General features: G+C 26.7%; 1 protein-coding gene across 5 annotated transcripts in view; it reads left to right on the top strand.

Moving 5' to 3' along the window:
• Positions 1-22,005, top strand: part of LOC105843324 (minichromosome maintenance domain-containing protein 2) — a 36,716-nt gene that overhangs the window by 14,389 nt on the left and 322 nt on the right. The window contains exons 9-23 of one of the 5 annotated variants that reach the window (XR_010637676.1): positions 784-879; positions 1,082-1,209; positions 1,288-1,351; positions 2,293-2,346; positions 2,634-2,909; positions 5,429-5,518; positions 6,048-6,172; positions 6,275-6,300; positions 6,432-6,558; positions 12,030-12,208; positions 12,670-12,797; positions 12,944-12,989; positions 19,850-19,913; positions 20,020-20,093; positions 21,727-21,952. Coding sequence is in view for 2 of the 5 variants with exons in the window: in XM_065793713.1 (XP_065649785.1) it covers positions 784-879; positions 1,082-1,209; positions 1,288-1,351; positions 2,293-2,346; positions 2,634-2,909; positions 5,429-5,518; positions 6,048-6,172; positions 6,275-6,300; positions 6,432-6,558; positions 12,670-12,797; positions 12,944-12,989; positions 19,850-19,913; positions 20,020-20,093; positions 21,727-21,822 (1,394 nt within the window). In the remaining 3 variants the exon portion in view is untranslated. Of the gene's footprint in view, positions 1-783; positions 880-1,081; positions 1,210-1,287; positions 1,352-2,292; positions 2,347-2,633; positions 2,910-5,428; positions 5,519-6,047; positions 6,173-6,274; positions 6,301-6,431; positions 6,559-12,029; positions 12,209-12,669; positions 12,798-12,943; positions 12,990-19,849; positions 19,914-20,019; positions 20,094-21,726; positions 21,953-22,005 lie in introns of those variants that run through there. The other 4 variants (XR_010637674.1, XR_010637675.1, XM_065793713.1 and 1 more) reach the window with 4 other exon arrangements.

The following is a 22,005-nucleotide window of genomic DNA, read 5'->3' as shown; positions in this document are numbered from 1 at the left end:
TGAAGAGCTTTTGTTGATCCCCCAGTAATTTTCAGTATTTTTTTGCAATGGTTTAGTTTACAAATTGCTGTTTCACTTTCTTTATTGCACAGAAAATGTTTCCATAAAGGGGTTTTGCTGTTGAACTCTATTAAATTTGACATGGTATCCTAATTTGATGAATCGAAAAAAGTATAAGAATTTATTATTTTAACTTTCTAATCAAGTTGAATTTTTAAAGTTCAATAAATTTAAATAACACTCTATTATTACAAAAGCACAGTATAAATCAATACAAATAAATTTTTAATTTTTTTCCCATTATTGTTATTATTATTATTTTTTTATTATTTATATTATTTTCATAATTTAGTTTTAATAGTTAAAATTAGTTTGATACTAATTTCTAATGAAAGCATTTGTCACAAATATATAAATTGTCACAATAAATAAGGTTGATTAAATTTACTTTAAACTTATAAATCATTAATAAACATTGTATTGCATTGGTACCAAATTTTATTGCTTTGTTGTTACTTTTGCTTTATTTGACGCAATTTGATGCAAACGCAGGTATTAATTGGTAAACGCAGGTATTAATTGTAGTTCTATAATTTCTAAATCCCAGGATATTTTCAAAGCAATCCTGGAAATTTAGAGTTATAAAATTAGAAGGGATTTCAGGATCCCAATCTGGGATTGCAAACCCTAGTCTTAATATTATTGCAAATCAAAAAACAACTTTAATATTCAAAAAAAAGTTAAAGTTTTTTCTAAGTATGCATATAACTTTTTGGTTTTTAGAAAAACTTTATTGTTTTGGTGTGCCTGTATCATCAACAAAATGTCTGCAATTAAATACATTTGGTCGTTCACAATCTATTAAAGTTGTAGTGAGAGGTCTAACTTTTTTTAGATTGCTGCCATTTTTGAATTATTTAATAATTAATTGCACATTTAAAATAATTAAAAGTTTATTAAGATGCACCTTTTTTATTTTATATATTTACTATCTTAGTTTATTCTAATTTTATTTTATTAAAAAAATATAAATAAAGTTTTATTTTATTAAAATCAATTTTAAGCTAAAAAAATATTTTAGATGAGTTATCCAAAAAAATAAAAATTGGCGAGTATTATTGGTTTATTGGATTTTTTAAATATGATGTGCGGCCAGGTTTTATGCAAAACCAATGCATACAAGTGACATTTGAAGCTTTAACTATAGAGGTAAAGAGCTATTAAAAATTAATTTTTTTTAATGAAATTTTAATTTTAATTATTGTCATGTTTTTTTTTTTTCTCAAGGATGCTTGCTCAAGAGTAAAGTTTAAATATATGCCATCAGATGCCATTTCTTTACTTTATAATGGTATATATTTACAAGTAAATTTATACATTTTTTTTTAACTTTTTTTAAAGTTGACAGATTATGGTAAGAATTAAAGTTTACTAATTATTGCTATATATATATATATATATATATATATATATATATATATATATATATATATATATATATATATATATATATATATATATATATATATATATATATATATATATAATATATATTATATATATATATTATATATAAATATATAATTATATATATATATATATATATATATATTTGTATATCATTATATATATATATATATATCATGTATCATAAAGTATCTGTGCGCCACTGACAGCTGCCTTAGGCAGCAGCCCAAACAGCCCTATGTTAGTATGACGCTGAAAATATATTCAAAAAATCATAAACTTTGTATTTTTAACATGTCAAAAACAGAAACGTATACTTTTTAAATGCAGGGTACAACTTATACAAGGTTATTTAGGTTCATATATTATGAAAAATAAAGAATTTGAATATGTATGTTCTGGATTAAGAGTTACACCAATTTGTCAAAAATCCTAAAAACTAAAAACACGAATTTTTAAAATTTCAAACTTAATATAATAAATATATCACATTAAAGTATATTAAAGTACATTTAAGTAAATAAAAAAGTAAAATAAAAATGGTAATATGTTATTATTTGTTAAGTGTTTGTTTTAAAAATAATAAATCAGATAAAGAAAGTATTTTATTAACATATTTTCTTTATCTATTTACAAATAAATTTAAAGAAGTACCTCATTTATAGAGCTATAAAATTTCTATAAACTTTTGTATCAATTCAAATCTAATTTTGTGTCACCTAAAAACAAAAAATAAAAATTGATAAATAAATAAAATTTATGTTTTTTAATAAATTTAATTTAAATATTAGTTTAATAAATTTAATTTATAATTTTTTATATTAGACAGAAAATGCTCACCATGGAGTTTTGTCTTGAGTCTTGCCTTTTGTTTTGCAGGTGTTTAATAATGTTTAATAAAAAAATTATAGTTTTATAAACTTTTTATGCTTTGTTTTTTTATTATTAAGTATAAATATTTTTATTATTATTATGATTATTATTAAGTATGATTTTTTTTATTATTAAGTATAAATATTAAGTTTTTTATTATTATTATGATTATTATTAAGTATGATTTTTAAACTTGATTTTTTTATTTATGTTTATTTTACACTTTTGATTTGATTTTTTTTTAATTTACTAATCACTTTTTGTCCTTCCAAACTGTTTATATTCTCTTTTAGAATCAATTGCTCCTTCTGGTTTATATCATCTGTTGAAATTATGCTTGATGTTCAGTTTGGTCATGGAAGGTGACTCATCATATCTTAATCTTGACGAAGATAAGGGAAAAGTAAATCATAATCTTTTGCATATACTTTGTCAAGACCAGGATTTATTGATGTGTCAGCGATTGATGATGTATGGTTGTTCATTCAGTGAAAATCCTGTTGTACACAAACTTCCAATGAATCTCTTTGGTTCTGTTACTGAAGAAGGGTCTTCTTTTTTTGTTGATGGTGAGTTTTTATTAAATCATAAAGTATTAATGCTGCCCTTACTCATTTGTGCGTGTTTGACACGGAACTCATGCAGCCATTATAACTGAGTTAATGGCAAGAAAGAGTTGCAGAACTTTTTTTTATAAAAAAATGTGAACGAAAGTCTATGCAAATATCTAATTTATGCAAACTTCAAATTTGTAATAATAAAAATTATATTAATTTTTACAAGTTTACTTTTACTTGAAAATTTGATTGTGGCTACAAATTTTGGTTTATAACATTTAATTGCCATTTTATAAAGTCTTTTTTTTATTAAATAGTGTTAAAACATTATGCAAACAACACATCTTAGTGGCCAAAGTGGTTAGCTCGCAGCATTTCTGAAGTTAGTTGCCATGGAGAGAGTTTTTTAAAAAGTCTAAAATTTCTATAAACATCAAAACAGCTGTAGAAATTATTTGCGCTTATGTTGCATTATGAGATTTGTTATTAATGTGCTTAGGTAATTAGTTAAGTCTGCATGTTTAACTCACATTAAAGTGTCAACTCTTTTTAAAAGGAAAAAAGATTTTACATTCAAACTTTTATTATCTTCAAAATTAATTATGGAGGGGAGGGTCCTTTATAAACTCGGGATGATCTGGAAAAAAATTTAATAAAAACTTAATGAAGATAAAAGTTAATAAGTGCATACCCGGTTTTTTTATGGAAGTTTACAATTTTACGATAAGAATTTATAAAGTAGAGACCATTAATCATTAACTCAAAACAATGATTTGACAGATTTTTTATTCCTACTACTTAATAAAAATTATTGAAATAAAACGACTATATAAAGAATAAGTACAGAAATGGTGTGGAATAGACCATGACCTGTGTTATATGTGTCATGGTAAGTTCATTATTTCATATATTTTAAAGTCTAATTTCAAATATTTTTTAAACTTTTTATGTGGATTGTAATTAATCAACACATTTCAAGCGAGTATTCTAAATGTTATTTAGAATAACTGCTTCAGATACTAGTATCAGAACTGCTGAAAAATAGTGGTTCGTGCAACAACTACCAAAACGTTTAAAAAATTTTAAAGTTAAATTAAGTATTATTTTTTTATTCATAACTTTAATAGGTAGACAATGTGTATTGTTTTTCTACTGCTTACTAAAAAATATTGAAGTATGGAATAAGTATAGAAATGGTCGATGTAGAATAGACTTATCAAAACCTGTGTTTTAGGGGTCCAGCTCTTATACATATATTTATATATATACATATAATTATATATATAAATATAAATATATATATATATATATATATATATATATATATATATATTTATATATATATATATATATATATATATATGTATATATATATACATATAATTATATATATATATATATACATATATATATATATATATATATATATATATATATATATATATATATATATATATATATATATATATATATATATATATATATATATATATATATATATATATATATATATATATATATATATATATATATATATATATATATATATATACATATATTGTAATAATTGTGTAAATATTTCTTGTTAAAAAGTGCTCAATACCAAAGTAGAGCAATATATAGTAAAAAACTAAATAATTATAACACTCGATTTATTTAAAACATTACTCAGAGTTTCATGCAAATAGCGATCATCAGATGTTACAAATCTCAAAAAAAAACATATTAAAAATTCCGTGGAGTGTCTTCTTTGATGACATTAAAGTTATTCATTCATTATATTTGTTTTCATGGCGACACTTAGACGCAAGTTCCTTTCGCTTTACTAAATAAGCGAAACGAACTTGTGTCTAATTGTCGCCATGAAAACAATTATATGATGAATAACTTTAATGTCATCAAAGAAGACATTCCACTGTATTTTTAATATTTTTGTTGTTTTTTTGAGATTTGTAACATCTGATGATAGCTATTTGCGTGAAACTCTGAGTAATGTTTTAAATAAATTGAGTGTTATAATTATTTAGTTTTTTACTATATATATATATATATATATATATATATATATATATATATATATATATATATATATATATATATATATATATATATATATATATATATATATATTTTAAGCCATTAAAGTTAAAAAGAAAGATTATTGTACTTCAGTAGTTAATATAATAGTTTTGAAATTGAAGTGACATTTCAAAGTCGTTTAAAAGTAAAGATATCAAACTTGTCTTGGAGAATTTTTTTACCATTCAAATCTATTTTACCCACTATTTAAAAGTAACTTGTATCCCTGGGTCAAAATAAGTGTACACACATATATTAACATTTTTTTGGGACTATCTACATATAAGTATGTTGATATTACCTGTCTGATATAAAGGGATCTATTTTAGCAACAAAAATCACATGGCCTGTTGTCAAGGTTGTTTTTTTTATTAATAGAATTGTTTTGTCTATCATCATGTTTAAAGTTTTGTAAATAAAATTTTACAAATATCTAAATTTTCTGTTCGAAGGTGGAAGTCTAGTACTAGCATCTACTGATATCTGCTGCATCTTGAATCATGCTGCTCTGAAAAAGAAACAGCAAGAAAAACTATCTAAAGGTAAATAACTATTTAAAGTTTTTTTAGTCAAGAACTCCTAGTGTTTGTTATTTGTTATGTTATTGTGCTTTAGATTGCCTGAAGCATTTGCAAAGTTGATTTTTAATTTTTTTTAAATGTAATATTAAGACGTATTTCTAGCCAATTCTGCACTAAAAACTATTTTATATTACTTATTTACCATTTATTTTATTAGATTATTACCAGCATTATATTTATTTGTCAGACTTTAATTGCTGACAGCAGTCTAAGGCAAAAATTAATATCTAAGTTATTAATTTGTTTAAGATTATTTAGCAGAAGGAAAACCCATATTTAATATAAAAACATATTTAATTGTACATATAGAGTTTATAAACTAAACTTGTAACCATAGTAATCTTTATGTCGATTATCTCAATAAAAAATTCTCAATCTGCAATACAGATGTATTGAAGCATGGGTTGTGGAAGCATAGCTGTTAAACTTAGGAAATGATTATAACTTTATTTTGATAAATGTGTTTCTTTTATTTAATGTTTTTTTATAGTGTTAGAATATAAATGTGCTAGCATTAACATTCCTCGGAAGCAACAACATGATGGTCAGCAATGCCAATTAATATTACCCATTAACTGTACTATTTGGTCATGTAGTGAAAAAGATTCTTCACATGTATGTTTTGCAACACAAATTTCTAGTTTGCTCTTTTTTTCTACTTTTAAGTTTTAAAAATTTTGCTTTTTAATTAATTAGTTACTATTTTTTATTTTTTAGTGTTCTACCTCAATTCCGTTCTCAAGGTTTAGATTTTTTATATTAGAAGTTTGTTTTTAATTAGCTAGTTGAGAATAATAATAAAGTATAAATTAAACTAGTAATGTTTATTAAAGAGTTTTAGTTTTGTGTGTGAAAATTTTTTACTGTTATTTAGTCAGTTTAACTTGGTGCTTAACCAAAGCAAAGAGTTTAAATCTTCAAATATACTAGCTTGTTATGTATTAGATTCAGTATCCAAGAAAACAGCATCAAGTATGTTTTCATCTGCTCAACTCAAAGAAGTAAAAATTAATTTATATATTTTTTTTGAAATATTGTTGAGAGTAAATTGTAATAAGCACTTTTTCTAAAAATTTTAGAATGTGTTAAAAGCTTTTTTTTTTATAATTCACCTCCCCAAGGCCGAGTAGGCCACTACAGATGAGGAAGCTAATTGTGGTTATAACCCTCTCTCAACTCTTTAACTCGGAAACAAACCTTGACGAACAAGGCCGCTGCGCAGAGAAATAACTTGAGCGCGGTACTACCAGGGACGTAGCAGGAATTGAACTCGGAACCTCTCGCTTATAAAGCGAGCGCTCTACCACTACACCACTACCGCATTTAGGAAGTTTGCTTTAGGAAGATTGCACTATTTCAGTATACATTGATGAAACTGTTTATTAGGCCATTTAAAATTTGTGAAACATCTGTTTATTACAAAAAAATGGTTGACAGAGACCATGTGTTGCCATGTCTGCTTTATGAGTTTCAGTTGGGCCATAAAATAACCAAAGCCTATCAAAATATTACAATCAAATAGTTCAGGGTTCGCTGTCTGAGGCAGCAGCCTCAATGTTGGTTTTGATGCTTTTGTAACAGCATGAAATAGAAAGACCTCTTTTTTTATGCTCTTGTAACTTGGATACCACACAAACTGAACACTAATAAGCTACATCTGCATGGCGTTTAACTAGTTTAAATATTTCATCACCGGAGAAGTGGATACTCTATGTAAACCACACCAGGAAGCGCAACTAGTTAGGTTCAGAAACAGCTGCTAAAATTAACTTTGAAAGTTGACCTTCATAACAAAAAGGTGTTGCTTTTGATTTAGTGGAATGTGCATTATGAGGAGTAATTAATAATAAATCCAATAGTCTTTCCGAATGGTTAACTTGGGGTAGAGTAACAAAGAGAGTTTATTCAAATAACATTTTAATTTTGTAATAAATTGTGAGAATATAAAAATTTTAATTTGGATATCCTTAAACAAGTGATTTTAGTGATTTGTTTGATTTGCAAATCAAGTGTTACTTCAATTTAAAATTTAATTTGAACCTAAAAATTCTAATTTGCAGGGTCCAAATGTTCTTTTAAGAACATTAAAGGCTCTATTTTGTAGAATATATTTAAAAATACTTGTGTGTTTATATATATATATATATATATATATATATATATTATATATATATATATATATATATATATATATATTAGGGATATGACTTTTTTGAAACCTACTAGGCCTGTATCGTAATTCAATGAACTTTTATGTAAAAAGAACGAATAGATGTTTCATTTTGACATATTTTGAAAAAAGGTCACCCCAAAACCAAAAAATCGAATTTTCAATAGGTACACTTTTGTACAGTAAATGAATATTAAAGGCTGAAGATGTTGTAAGAGTCATACTCCTGTTGTTATTTTATTTATTTATGCAACATGTACTGTGATATAACAAAAAACATTATGTGATATATAATTATACAAGTATTACAAAATTAACAGTATCAAAGCGTCTAGTACAACAATATACATAACTGTCTGTGTCTATAGGCCTACTGTGTTTAGTACATGGGTCACATAATGCTCACGTCTCATAAAGAGTCTAGCGCTTATTACTTAGAATGAATCGAAGTTGCAGTTTGTCTTTCTTTCTGCAGGAAGCATACAGGTCTTGCATCACCTTGATTGCACGTTCAGCTATCTGATTACTTCGTGGTATGTCGATGACGGATGGCTCTTTCTTCCAGTGATTTTTGAATGACTGCAATGCCTTTTTGTAAGGCTTCAATACATCAGATAAATTCTTGAAGTCATTGTCATTGTACTTTTGACTACTAAACCAATGTTCTGCCCACTCATATGAAATGAACCTGCAAACCTTCTCCAAATTCTTTCTCGCTTCAGGCATAAGAATGAACGCCAGAATGGCGAGAATGACTCTTGAGTTCCATCTGGCATTGCTCATATTAGGAATGTTCTGAAAGTGAATCAGAGGGAAGTTTCTTTGTTCTTCATAGAACCTAAACACTCTTGTTAAATGGTACAAAAACTTCATATCGTCTCTCCACCCTGATTTATCAAGAATTTCTACAGTTCCATTCACAAACTTATCCTTCAGTTCATCATACTTATTCAACAGTTCAGACACAAATGGGTATTCAATGTTTGGAGATTTGGTATCACCCCCAAGTTCTTCGTCCATCACCAGACGGAGAATCCTGTCTAGTACGTGATGCTGACAACCGATAAATTGTGGTATTGTGACACCCTTTAATTTAAACATACGTTGCAACTTCACAACAACTCCATTTCTCTTCCCAGTATTGACGTTTGTTGTATCAGTAATGATCATCTTAATTGAATTCCACAAATTGTATTCATCAATAAGTTTGGCAATTTTTTCAGCAACAGTTTCAGCTTTGCCATCTTTTAAACGCAGTGCATCAAGTTTCACGTCAGTTCTTTCATTCTGAAGTACAACTACCTGATATTCCTTATCATCTATTCGTTTGCCGTCAAAGTGTAAGGACCACTGTTCCATTTTAAGTTGTTGTATCATTTCTTTTTTTAATTTACCTGCCTCTTTGAATATGGACTTATAAATTGCTGATTGACTTGGAGTTGGAATATCAATACCTTGTTGTGATAATACATTGCATATTTTAGCAGCTTTCTTTGTGGAAACTCCACTTGATGTAACCATACTTACAGCAAATTTACTTTTGTAGTGCTTTCTAGTTTTTTTCTGAGTGTCCTCATCATCGTCTTTATCACCGTCGTCGTCTTCATCATCTTCACTCTTACTTTTGCAGTTTTCAGATTCAGTACCACTGTCTGTGGTAGACAGGACTTGTGATGTGGAAGGTATTGCTGTTCCAGACTGGACTTTCCTTCTCTTGGAAGGGTGAATGGTTTCTTTACTTGCCACTTGTCCTGTTGAGTACCCCACCTGTCCTTTACTTTCTTTTTGTAGGTGGTATAGACGTTTATCTTCCGAGGATAACCACTGGCCATTCACTTTCGTGATGTCAAATAATGCATTGAGAACATCATATTTTCCACGCTTGACACATTCATCATAGACCTTCAGCACCTTCATAAGCTTTGCTCTTATCACTTGATCAGACACACGTGGAAAATTCAGTTTATTGTCCCACAATTTTGTAATTTCCTTAGAAATTTGGTCTATTCGTTCTTTTCTTCCTTTAACATATGCTCCGAGAAACTGGTATCTTCCTACGATCTGCAATTGAAGTGGTATTCTGGATTTTTCATCGAGTGAATGTTCTTCTACAGCCACGCTTCCTCTTCTTCTGTGTGACTCTTGAAATCTCACCAAATTTTTAGTCCAAGTCTTCTTGTTCTTTGTTACTGTGGTATGACTTTTCTTGTGAGACATCATATAATATTGTTACGACTTTACGGATAGCTGAGCGTAAATATCCGTTTAATAAAGTCGTTTAATTAATAAAATACTTTAACTGTATAGTAATCCAATTATAGTTCGATAATCCAGTCAATGTTGATAACAGTTCGATAATCCAGTCCGTATCCTAACGATAATGCTACAACTACTTATACTTCGTACACTTACAGCGTCTTTAGTTCGCTACAGTAGTTCCTTATTAGCTCAGTTACACGCAGAGTACTTCATAGAACTATTCACATTATCAACACTGAGCTCTGACAGCAGCTCGCTTATATAATTATTTAGAGCTTCCAGAATGTTCTACTAAGTTCTATAATCTTCTACAGTCTGTTACAGTCGTCTATATCACCGTGGTAACACAATGACGTCATCACATAACAATTCCAAGTATTTGCCGGCACACGGCCGTTTCGTTGCCATGGTAACGTGTGGCGTTATATTTATAAATTCATAAAAAAATAATGAAATAAATAGAATTAAGCTGAGAATTAAGCTTAAGATTAAAACATCGGTCAAAAATGAATGTATAAAAATGGTAAATCAAATTTTTATTTTGGGGTGACCTTTTTTTGTTGCAGAAAGCTATTTGGGCCTTTTTTCATGATTTTAGGTAAAAGTTCATCGATTTATGATACAGGAAACATTTTATTTGAAAAAAAATTAAAAAGTCATATCCCTAATATATATATATATATATATATATATATATATATATATATATATATATATATATATATATATATATATATATATATATATATATATATAAATATATATATATATATATATATATATGCATTTTATAATCTTTACAAAAAAAAATGAAATTCAATCAAGTTAACTTTTACTGTTATGCTTTATTTTTATGACCTATGATGTTCAGGATATAATGTAACATTAATAAAACTTGCATCCTTAAGTGAGTTTTTATTAACTGTACAAATTGCTGAAGGTTATCAAGTAAATAAATTAAATCTAGCTGCATTTATGTTTAAAAAGCTTAAAGGGATCCCAAAGTGCCAAGACAAGTTGTGTTCATTTTAAAGAGAATGATAACTTTGTTGTTTTACTCAAAGCTCACTGTCTCCATGTTAGCCATTTCCTTTAAGTATTTAGAATATATGCCGCAATCTACAGACTTTATAATTTGTTCAAGCGTGTTTAATTCCAAAGTATTTTATATGACATCATTGTAGAATTTCGATAAGAAATCTAAAAACTTCTTCTTTCATCAAATTATAGAAATTTTTTTTTTATTATTATGGATTACTAAAGAATTTGTTTATTACTATATATAAAATTTTTTTTTCCTATATTACTATAGAATTTTTTTAGTTATTTTAAATTTTTTTTGTTGTTGTTATTTTTATGAAGTTTGCGTTAAAAATATGAATAAAATATTTCAGATATTTTAAGCTTGTCTATTGTTATAAATTGTTTTTGTGTTAAATTTATTGTTATTAAATGATTATTATCCTTAATAAGGTTCTGTTAAAAAAATTATTTTGTATTATTTAACTATTTCACTACTGCAAGTTGCTGACAGTGGCTTTAATTTTGACCGCTAGCCACTGGTAGCAGATTTCAAGTATGCTTCACAATTTATCTTCTTTTGTACATAAATTTTCACTTTTAAATAGACACATAATTTCTTTGTTCTTAAGGTTTAATTAATTTTTTACATAATTAAAAAACAAATAAGAGCCATATTGCGTAATAAAAGGTTATCTCTTGACAAAGTTAAAGAATCTTGAGTAATCTTTTATTTAAAAATTTCTTTCAATTTAGTTCTAAAATATAGCATCGTTAACACTGTAAAGTTTATCTTTTAGAAGTTTATAAGTATTTAACTTGTAGAAGTGTAGAAGTATTTAGCTCAGTAATTACAAAAGTCTTTTGAAGAAAAACATTTTTTTTTATATATTAAATGAGTTTTGTTTTGGAGTTAAAGTTTTAGTTACTATTTATAAAAACAATGGTTTAAGCATTTTGTATTTTTTTTTGTTCATTGATGCATGGTATTAACTTATATAATTGAAAAGTTCATTTGTTTAGCTTTCTGTTGATAAAATCAAATTGATAATATAAAATTCTACAATTACGTCATATATTAAAACTCTTTGGATTTAAAAGCGCTTAAATAAATTATAAAGTCTGCAGATTGTGGTGTATATTTTCAAGACTGAAAGGAACTGGCTAACATGGAGATGGCGAGCTTCGAGTAAAACAACAAAGTTAGTTTTTCTTTGTATACGTTTATTATTTTGTTTTACTCAAAAAAATTCAGCCTAAACATTTTTTTTTTATCATTGTCTTTAATATGAAAACTACTTGTTTCGGCACTTTGGGATCCCTTTAAATCTATTCTTTTGGAAGTTTCTGGTAAAAATTTATCTTTCTTTCAGTACATCTTTGTCAAAGTTTACTTTTACCAAACTTTAACTTTTCTGTCTTCTTCTTACTTCTTTTTAACTTGTTTTTTCTTTTTTAAAAGTTGTTTTACCAGATAATCAAGGATTTCTTTATTATTTTATTTTATCTATCAAATAGTTAAGTGATTTGGGTGCTCAGTCAATTTAAATCTAGCTATATATTTAGACATAACTTGATAGAATGAAATTATTTTTTTATTTTTAATTATTGGCATTTATTATATTTTTTACTTCATAATACACATTTATTATACATTTTTAAGTTTGTATCTCAATGTCGTCACCAATCTGTAGAAATGACTCATGCAAGTTTCAAACTGATGAAAGCTTTTTATTTTACAAGGAGGCGCTCTGGGTTACCTCATGTAACACAGTTGTTGTTCAACACCATGTAAGTTGACTATTTCTGCACATATATATCTGGAAAAAAAGAATTTTCAATTATACTAATTTTAGAAAACTTTTGATATTATTATTATATAGATTTACAAATGTTATATAAACTTTTAAAATTGTTTATTTAAATTTTTCTTTTAGTCTGTCTCTTTCAGCTGCTCATTCAAAGTTAATGCTTCATCCAAAGGTCTGTTTCAATATTTTACATACTATACAGTATCCTAGTATTTTTTATAATAAAAAATCTATATTTTTGTATATTTATAACAAATGATATACAGATTCAGTTGCATTAAAACTTTAGGAATTTTTCAATTAATTAAAGAGTTAAGTTTAAAATAATTAATCACTTAAACGTTTTATTACAAAATTATTTTTCATATATTAAAATAAAATATAGATTGATATTATTGTTGGTACAAAGGTTAATATAAAAAAAATATATTTTTGACTCAAGTCAAATTTAAAAAAATAATTTTAACTTTTTTTATTTAAATTTTTTTTATTTAAACTTTCAAAAAAAGTTATTCTGTTTATTTATTACTAAGATTGGTTGCAACTAAAAAAAGTTATAAAAGTCATAAAATATATATTTTGCAAAACTATTAGTTGGTTGCGACTGCTGTTTATTTTAAGTTGCAATGCCATAGCTTATATTATAGGGTGGGTATGATGTAACAGTTGTAGCTTATTTTATAGAATAGGTACAATGTAATAGTTGTAATATTTCAAACACTTCTTATTAAAAATAACTTTAATGAATATGGGGTGATTTTAGCCTATAAATGTCATTAATTGATTTTTAATGTTATATTTTAATTTTTTTAGATGATGTCTTTATATATTTCTTAATGATATAATTTTTAGGATAGTATAGTAATAGAAATCATATTTATAGCATTGATATCATGCCAAGAACATATTTTTGGGAGTTATGGTTGTTATATTTTATATAACCACGAAACATTAACCAAATGTTTAAATAAATTTAAGAGGTGTGAAATTAGTTTAAACGTGCTTTATATTTATTTATTGCTCCTTTATTTAAATTAATTTAATTAGCTTTAACCTTGGAAATCTCTTTTTCAACTTCAAAAAGAACTTAAAGGGTTACATAGTAAAAAACAAGGAGGTTACATAATATATACAATAATTAAACAAATTTTTGCAAACTGTTTCTTCTTTTTCAGATATCGATTTGATTGTTAGAATTTTGCACAGCATTGCCTAATTTTATACTAACTGTAAAAAAATGATGATTGGTGGTTATGCAGGCCTGGTAATGAATGTGTATAAATCTTCCTAAAGAGAAATAAACAATAACAACTCTCAAATAGTATTAAAAAAAAGAGGGCAAAAGTAGTTACTAAGGCTGCCTCCACTATTAAGTCAGAAGTTACTAGAAAACAGCGAGTTAAAGAGCAACCTTAGCAGTTGCTAACTTTGTAATAGACTGTATATATGGTTTCCATGAGAAGTCAGTAGTCAATGATAATCCAAGAAAATGTAAAGAAGAGTGCTCTATCAGATAGTTGCCATTCATTAATATAGGAATGTTAACAATATTGCGATAGTTTGCAGTAACTAACTAAGTTTTGTTGATAATAATTAACTGAGTTATATGAGAGATAATTGAGTTAAAATTCACAAGCCACTGTAAGCTTGTGAATTTTAACCCACGCAGTTAAAGAAGAGAGATCTGTTTCAAGATTAGCTGCTTTTTCTAAGCAATTGTAAAGAGGAGACTTTGTCAAGACAGGATTATAAAGTTAATTAATCAGCAAATAAAGCTACTTATATGAATATGAGGCATGCTTTTGGAGAAGAATAGCATGGCTTTTGATATGTCAGGAGCAATAGCCCTTGCCTCTTATGCATGGTAGAATTTTTCAGTTACAACAGTTAGCAAGTAACCTGTAGAATGGGTCAAAAAACTCTAATGATAGACTGAGAGTAAGTTATTTTTCAGCAGGCAGGAAAGCAAGATTCCATCAAGCATTTATTAAATTTTTAATAAATTAAGAAAAAAAAATTATTACAGAAATGTTGTCTGGAAACAAGTCATAGAAGAGTTTAATTGAGAAACCACTGTAGCTGTGGAAGCTGGAGTGATTTGGATGTCTAACAATGGGTTAACCTGTTTTATGGTAGGAAGAGTATGGCCATTAGATTAAATAGGGCTAGGATAGCTTATTTAGATAGTGCGCTGCTATAAATCAATGATTTCCAAAAGCCTGTAGCAGCAATGTTGAAGGTTCTGCCAGCTTAGTAATTGAATAACACTTTAGTGCAAAGGCAACTCATCTTGATTATCTTTGCTGTTGTGATATTTCCTTCATAATCAGTAAAATAAATAGATTCAAGAGTCAAATAAGGGGAATTAAGTTCTTTGCAAATAAATCTGTACTATCAGACTCATGAGTTAAAGATGAAATGTTCCGCTAACCTTTGTTAATGACGCTGTTTCTGTTAATAGCAGATTTTTCAAAAGTTTTTAGAGTCTCATTTCTGAGATAAGATACAAAATAAATCTTTTAAAATGGAAATAAAAGCCTCCATACCTGCCTGTATCTAGGAGGTTTTGTAGGAGGCATTTATCAGTGGGGAGACAAAAGACATCACTCAAAGGACCATCATGAAGAAAATCACAAAAAGAATCTCAGTCAGCTTTAGGGTAGTAGTAAGAAGAGTGATGATAGGATGAGTTCAAAAAGGAAGTACAAGATATAAGATTTACAAAGATCATTACATGATTGCAACCATCTAAAGAAGAACAAAGAGAAACTGAACACAAGCTAAGATCAAAGAAAAGACACAAATCAATCTCTTTTGTGCCTCAATTAACCAAAAGCTGTAACTCAACATGCACAGCAAAAGCACTAACAGGAACAACATCCATGCACAACATGGCACTGTTTATACTCTGATATTTTACAGCTGTTGATGGAATCAACCACTTTGACTTTTAGAGCTGTACCCTCATTAAAATAAAACAGGAAGAGTTGCATAGCCACTATCAAGGAGGTACAAGCAACATCTATGAATAGAGTCAAGAAGATCCGTTTTTAATCATACTAGGCAGGAAACAATGTAACTAAGGTTTACATGCCGGCCTAAAAGATGAAGAAGGGGTGTGAGGCTGGTCAATAAAATAATTCTGTTTACCCTTTAACTTTTTGCCTGGGAGGCCTTCTACAAGACTTTAGCTGGATTCAGTTAATATTTTCTCAAGATAAGGATTTTTATCAAAACACTATCTCTAGTCTTTACCTAACCAAGAACATTAAGGCATTGGGAATTTTAAGTCAGAGTTTATTTCTCCTAGTCTTTGCATGGAAAAGAAAATTCTACAAGGCAGCAGGACATAGGCCAAGTAAGTACTGGGTTAACAGTAGCAGGGTGATTGTGATGGTTTTGAATTTTACCTGACCAGGAGTAGCTATAAAAGCTACTTCTGTTAGCAATATAAAATATTTAGAGATTTTGGAAATGCATTAGAAAAAACATTACATCTAAAAGAATACTGCAAATTAAGGTGAATGTATGTTGTATAGTTGTAGTCACTGGTTAATGACTTAGCTAAGCTGCACTAGAGATTCAAACAGAACACTAACATATATATATATTTAAATTTAAAGGTGAGTAAACAGCTCGTCAAAGGAGACATCTTGTCATCACTCATAAATCCTTATGTTTGAAGACAACATAATCCAAATTATTGCACTTATTCTGAATACCATAAACTTGATGCAGTCATATTTTTGATCTATGAAAGCTCAATGGAGATAAATATTAACAACTTTAACAAAGAAAGTAGAATTATGCAAATTTCTCTCACTCCCTTATTTTATATAAGGCAACATTATATTTTGGGTAATATTTTGAATATAATAGTATTCCTCTAAATTTTTTAAATTTTAGGGGAATATTATATTTAAAATATTTCGTTAAATTTATCTAATATGTAATGCCCGCAATGTGTAGTAAATTTTATACATAACTTTAATAAAATTAAAGTTATGTATAGCCAAATATAATATTTAATATATAATAATAATAAATTTCTCTGTTGAAACTCAACTACAAGTTGACTCTATGGCAGACTCAAAACAGGTCCAGTCATAAATTAATTAACTTATTTACTAAAAAATAGTTTACAAAACATAGTATGTCTATTTTTGCTTTGAACTCATTTACATACTGAAATTCAGTAACAGAATTTATTGCATAATTTAATTTTTAATGCCAGATTTGTAAAAATTTCTATTTTCAAAAAAGACATCAATATAGGTAATATAGGTAATGATCTGGTCTTCTTAATTTGCTTTATAAATTTACTTTATAATATTTTAGTATTTTATGGAATTTAAAATTTTTATTAGATCCACTCTTTTTCTTCTTTCTATTAAAGTTGTTAAACTTAACAGTTTTAAGTGTTTTTATATGATGTTATATTTCTAGTATCAATTTTGTTGGTCGTCTTTGTATGTTTAAAAGGAAATTTAAATCTTTCTCCATATAAGCTAATCATATTTGAATTTCATACTTAGGATATAGTTGGACCAAACTTTTTTGAAGTTGTCTAAAAGATGATTTGGTTTTATATTTAAAATTATAGAAAAAAGTCCTTATCTACTATTTGCTTCAACTGCTGCTGATTTAATTTGAACTTTTAAAAATTTTCATATTAAAGTTAACCTAAATCTTCTCCAAGTGTTAAAAACTTGTTTACTTTCACATTGTTCAATAGAATATAAATTTTCTGAATTTATTTTGTTAATGTGCATAATCTTGCACTTATCAAAATTTAATCTTCCAAATTTTAGAACATTCTTTTACTAGGTCAGTATATTAATTGTATTAATTAATTGTATTAATTGTATAATATTATTATATTAATACTTTGCATTTTTGATTACTTTGTCTAGTATTAACTTTTATATAAATAGCTTGCATTGATTTTTAAGCGAATATTTAATTGCATTGATTTTTAAATAGAATATTTCCCAGACAGGCTAAAAAAAATTAAATTTGACTAATATTTCAGCACCTATTTCATTAAAGCCAGCATATTATATACCAATTAAAAGGTTTACATGTTTATATTGAATAGTTTTGATGAGTTCAAAAATTTGTGAACAAACTGTAGCTTTTTACATTTTATCCACAAAAGTTTGTTGATATTGTAATATTTTGTGAAAATTGTTAAAAAGCTTTTTATTTGTAAGTGATTAAGTAACATATCAAACTACATCTTTAGTGAAAAAGTTGATCGTGAGATCAGTTCAAAATTAAAATTTATTTAATAAGATAGCACAGTTTTATGTAGTTGGTTTATCTACTATATATGATAAACTATGAAGAGACATATTGATAAACTATAGATAAACTATGAAGAGACATATTGATAAACTATTGATAAACTATGAAGAGACATATTGATAAACTATAGATAAACTATGAAGAGACATATTGATAAACTATGGATAAACTATGAAGAGACATATTGATAAACTATGGATAAACTATGAAGAGACATATTGATATACTATGAAGAAACATATTGATAAATTATGATATAGTGTATAACTTAATAGAGTATACAAGACATAATAAATTTTAAGTTTCATAGTATTATCTATTAGCGTTTAAAAATTATTCCCATATAAAATTTGCAACCCCCTCAAATTGAGGAGGGTTTAAACTTAATATGGTCATAATTTTTGAACGCTTAAATATTTTAAAATGAAATCTAAAATTTATCAATGAATATAAGTCTAGTTAAGAATAGTACAAAAAATACTTCATCAACTTGTTGCTCTCACGTTTGGGGCAGGGGGGCAAAACTTTTGGGGCGTTTGTTTGTTCCCAGTCTCCAATCATCGCAATTTTTTGCAAACCCTTATTATTTGACATAAGTATAAACATATAAATGTTTGAAGTTCGCTCCATGTCTGGAAGTTACCTATCTTGAACACCAAAAAATTCTTTCTACGCCTCTGCTTGGAGATTTATTATTCATTTATATTAAGTCATCAATATTCTATTTCTTGAATATTCTAACACCGCTCTTCTCAGAAGCTCTCCGTGATTTAATCTGGTCTCAGAACTTGAGAATCTACTCAGAGTTTTTAATTGTTTTGATAAACAGAACATCATTCAACAAATATTCCTAATGGCATTCTAGTTTTTGTTCAAGAAAAAGATGTAGTAATATTCAATAATATGATTTTTCCATTCCCTTAAAAGGTTGTGGTTGAAGGTAATCTTCACATAACTCTCAGTTTCCTAAATCAAAGTAGTAACTAAAAAATAAAGTAATTTTAGACCATTATATTGGCCATTATATTGCTGTAAATATTAATTAAACAATATAATGGCCATTATATTGGCCATTATATTGTTTTTTTGTAAAGTGTTTGTCTTAAAATTGTCATATCAGTTTATGTAAACTGTATATGTAAATGTACCCATATATTAGTGAGTATGAAAGTAATAATCAATAAGTATGAATAGGCTTTATATAGCCATAGTCATTACCTCTGTAAGAGTAACTTTGACCCTAAGGGTTTTTAAGAGAAGTTCCGGGCCCAATGTAACACTTTACACTGTGGTTTTATAGCTCTTTTCTGGAATATTTGTTTTTGAATAAAATGATAAAACTGTACAAAATTATTCAAATGTTTATTTTTTTTGGCAACTTAATAATTTCAAATGTATACATTTTTAAATTAGTATTAAATTATCACATGTAAAAGTTTTAAATTAATAATTATAAACTCAGGAGCGAACATAACTAGGCAGCTTTTCAGGTTGCTTAGTTATGTTCGCTATAAGTTTATCAATTTTTATAAATTATGGATTTAATGAATGTTGATTTTTGTTTTACCAACTTGAAAAATATGAACAATGAGTTTAGCTGCTTTTTTTTAAATGACTTTTCTTTTCTTTTATTTTTTGCATTTCATTCCGTTTTATTGTTTGTTTTTTTTTAAATATATTAAAATTTATTTCCTAATTTTTAGTATAAAAAAGTTATTGGTTTAGGTAGAGATTGATGATGCTGTTGCCGCCATTTATATTGTTGAACAACTTGATACCTTGATGCATGGTTAACTTTTGATTGATGATAACTGTTTTTTATCAATTGTTGATTTTATTAAAATAGTTCTTTTCTTTTTTTTTTTTAAGAAAGTAAATTTAAAAATTTTTATAAGGTGAATCTCTATCTGGAATTAGACCAGTTATTCATTTTCCAAAGGAAGAAATGTTTAAACGAATTGGTCCAGAGGTAATTTATTTTAATTTTTTTGGTATCAGAATCATCTGTTAGTTGTGCTAAGAATGTTTTTTCTTTTCTTTTTTTTTTATATCATAGTCATTTGTAAATACATTCGTAATGAATAGAATAAAAGAATTAAAAACTATTTTCATCATATAACATTTTTATCATTGAAAAAAATCTATTTAACGTGTCATTATCTATTTTACATTTAACTTATTAATATATCTATTTACACTGTATCAATATATTAACCAATAATAATTAAAAATAAGTTATTAAACAAATTATAAGTTAGTATATGAAAAATTTATAAAATCTACAAGAAAATACTATATTATTGTATTTTCTTGTAGATTTTATCTAATCTTAGGTACATGTTTCCCATCGATTAAGTGGTAACTTTTGCTTAATGTAGATTAAGTGCAACTGGAAATAAATTTATCATGATTCATGTAGACACAAAAGTTAGCTACAGCTTCTCAAACAACATTTCAAAAATCATAAAAAGTCACAACAAAACAGTAATTTCAAAAAACACGGCTGAAAATTTCCCTTGCAAATTTAAACAAAAAGAAATCTGCCAGATGAATAAATATTTTTGAGCGAATAACATAATTTACAAATGTATAACATCTTCCCTTAACGTACCCAGCAAAGCATACATTGGTTTATCAGAGGGCATGTGGAAAAAGAGATATGCAAACCACAAGCAATCATTTACAAATAAAAAAACTTTCAAATACAACCACTTTCTCAAAATATATATGGGAATCTAAGGGAAAAAATCAGAAGCACCAGAATTAACTTGATCGATCCTAAAAAGAGCCCCTGCTTACAACAATACAACAAAAAAAATGTTTACTTTGTTTATATGAAAAACTAATAATTTTACTATATAAAAATGCTGAAGAGCTACTTAATAAAAAGGCAGAGTTAATTTCCAAATGTCGTCACGAAAACAAACATATATATAGATATAGATATAGATTTTTTATATTATATTGAATACATCATAGGCCACTTTTATATATTCAATATATTAAATTAAATACATCATAGGCCACTTTTATATATTCAAAACATTACATTCAATACATCATAGGCCATATTTACATATTCAATACATTATATTCAATACATCGTAGACCATTTTTATATATTCAATAAATTATGTTCAATTCATCATAGGCAAATTATGAAAGTATATGAATACTTTCTATTGTCTTCTGTTTCTAATTCACAGAGCTAAATTAATAACATGCATGGAACATTTAATATAAAAAGTATGCCATCACAAAGTAAAACTTGCTGTTTATGACAGCAATTATTATTATGATTCGGTTGAAACCACACTTTGAACAAGTTGATAATCTTCAGCATAAAGACAAATAACTTGATCGTTTTATAAAACTTATTAAGAGTCATGTTGATATTCTGATCAACCCCGGACGACACATGCTTACTAGGAACTGTATTCTTGTTAGAGTTTTTATGTACATGAGTACGCTTTTTTATTCGATCAGTTTATTTGCACCTTAAATAAATTTTTTGCATATCTGATCTAAAAAAAAAAATTACTTTCAGAATTTTTTTTTTTTTTTTTTCAGGATCCAGTTAATGTTAATTAATTTATTTTTAGAACGATGCTCTGATGTACCAGTTTAAAAGTTTTGTTGTTCATCAATGCTCAATTCATTATCCAGAATTAAGAAAAGAGGTTTTAACGCAAACGTAGATACGATATATGTAATGACGTAATCTCGATATTCTTAACAATGGCTACTCATAGAAAAGTTTCTGTTAAACTCACAAAAGTTTTTAAGTTATCTATAAATTAGGTGCATTAAAAAAGTTTAATCATCAAATTAGTTTTTTTTTTAGACTTCACTTCTATCAATTTAAAATTAAAGTGTTAATT

This window comes from Hydra vulgaris, chromosome 03 (genome assembly GCF_038396675.1).
Source record: "Hydra vulgaris chromosome 03, alternate assembly HydraT2T_AEP".
NCBI classification, from domain to species: domain Eukaryota; kingdom Metazoa; phylum Cnidaria; class Hydrozoa; order Anthoathecata; family Hydridae; genus Hydra; species Hydra vulgaris.
Note: the sequence above shows the minus strand (reverse complement) of the source record. Positions and strands in the feature narration are given on the sequence as shown.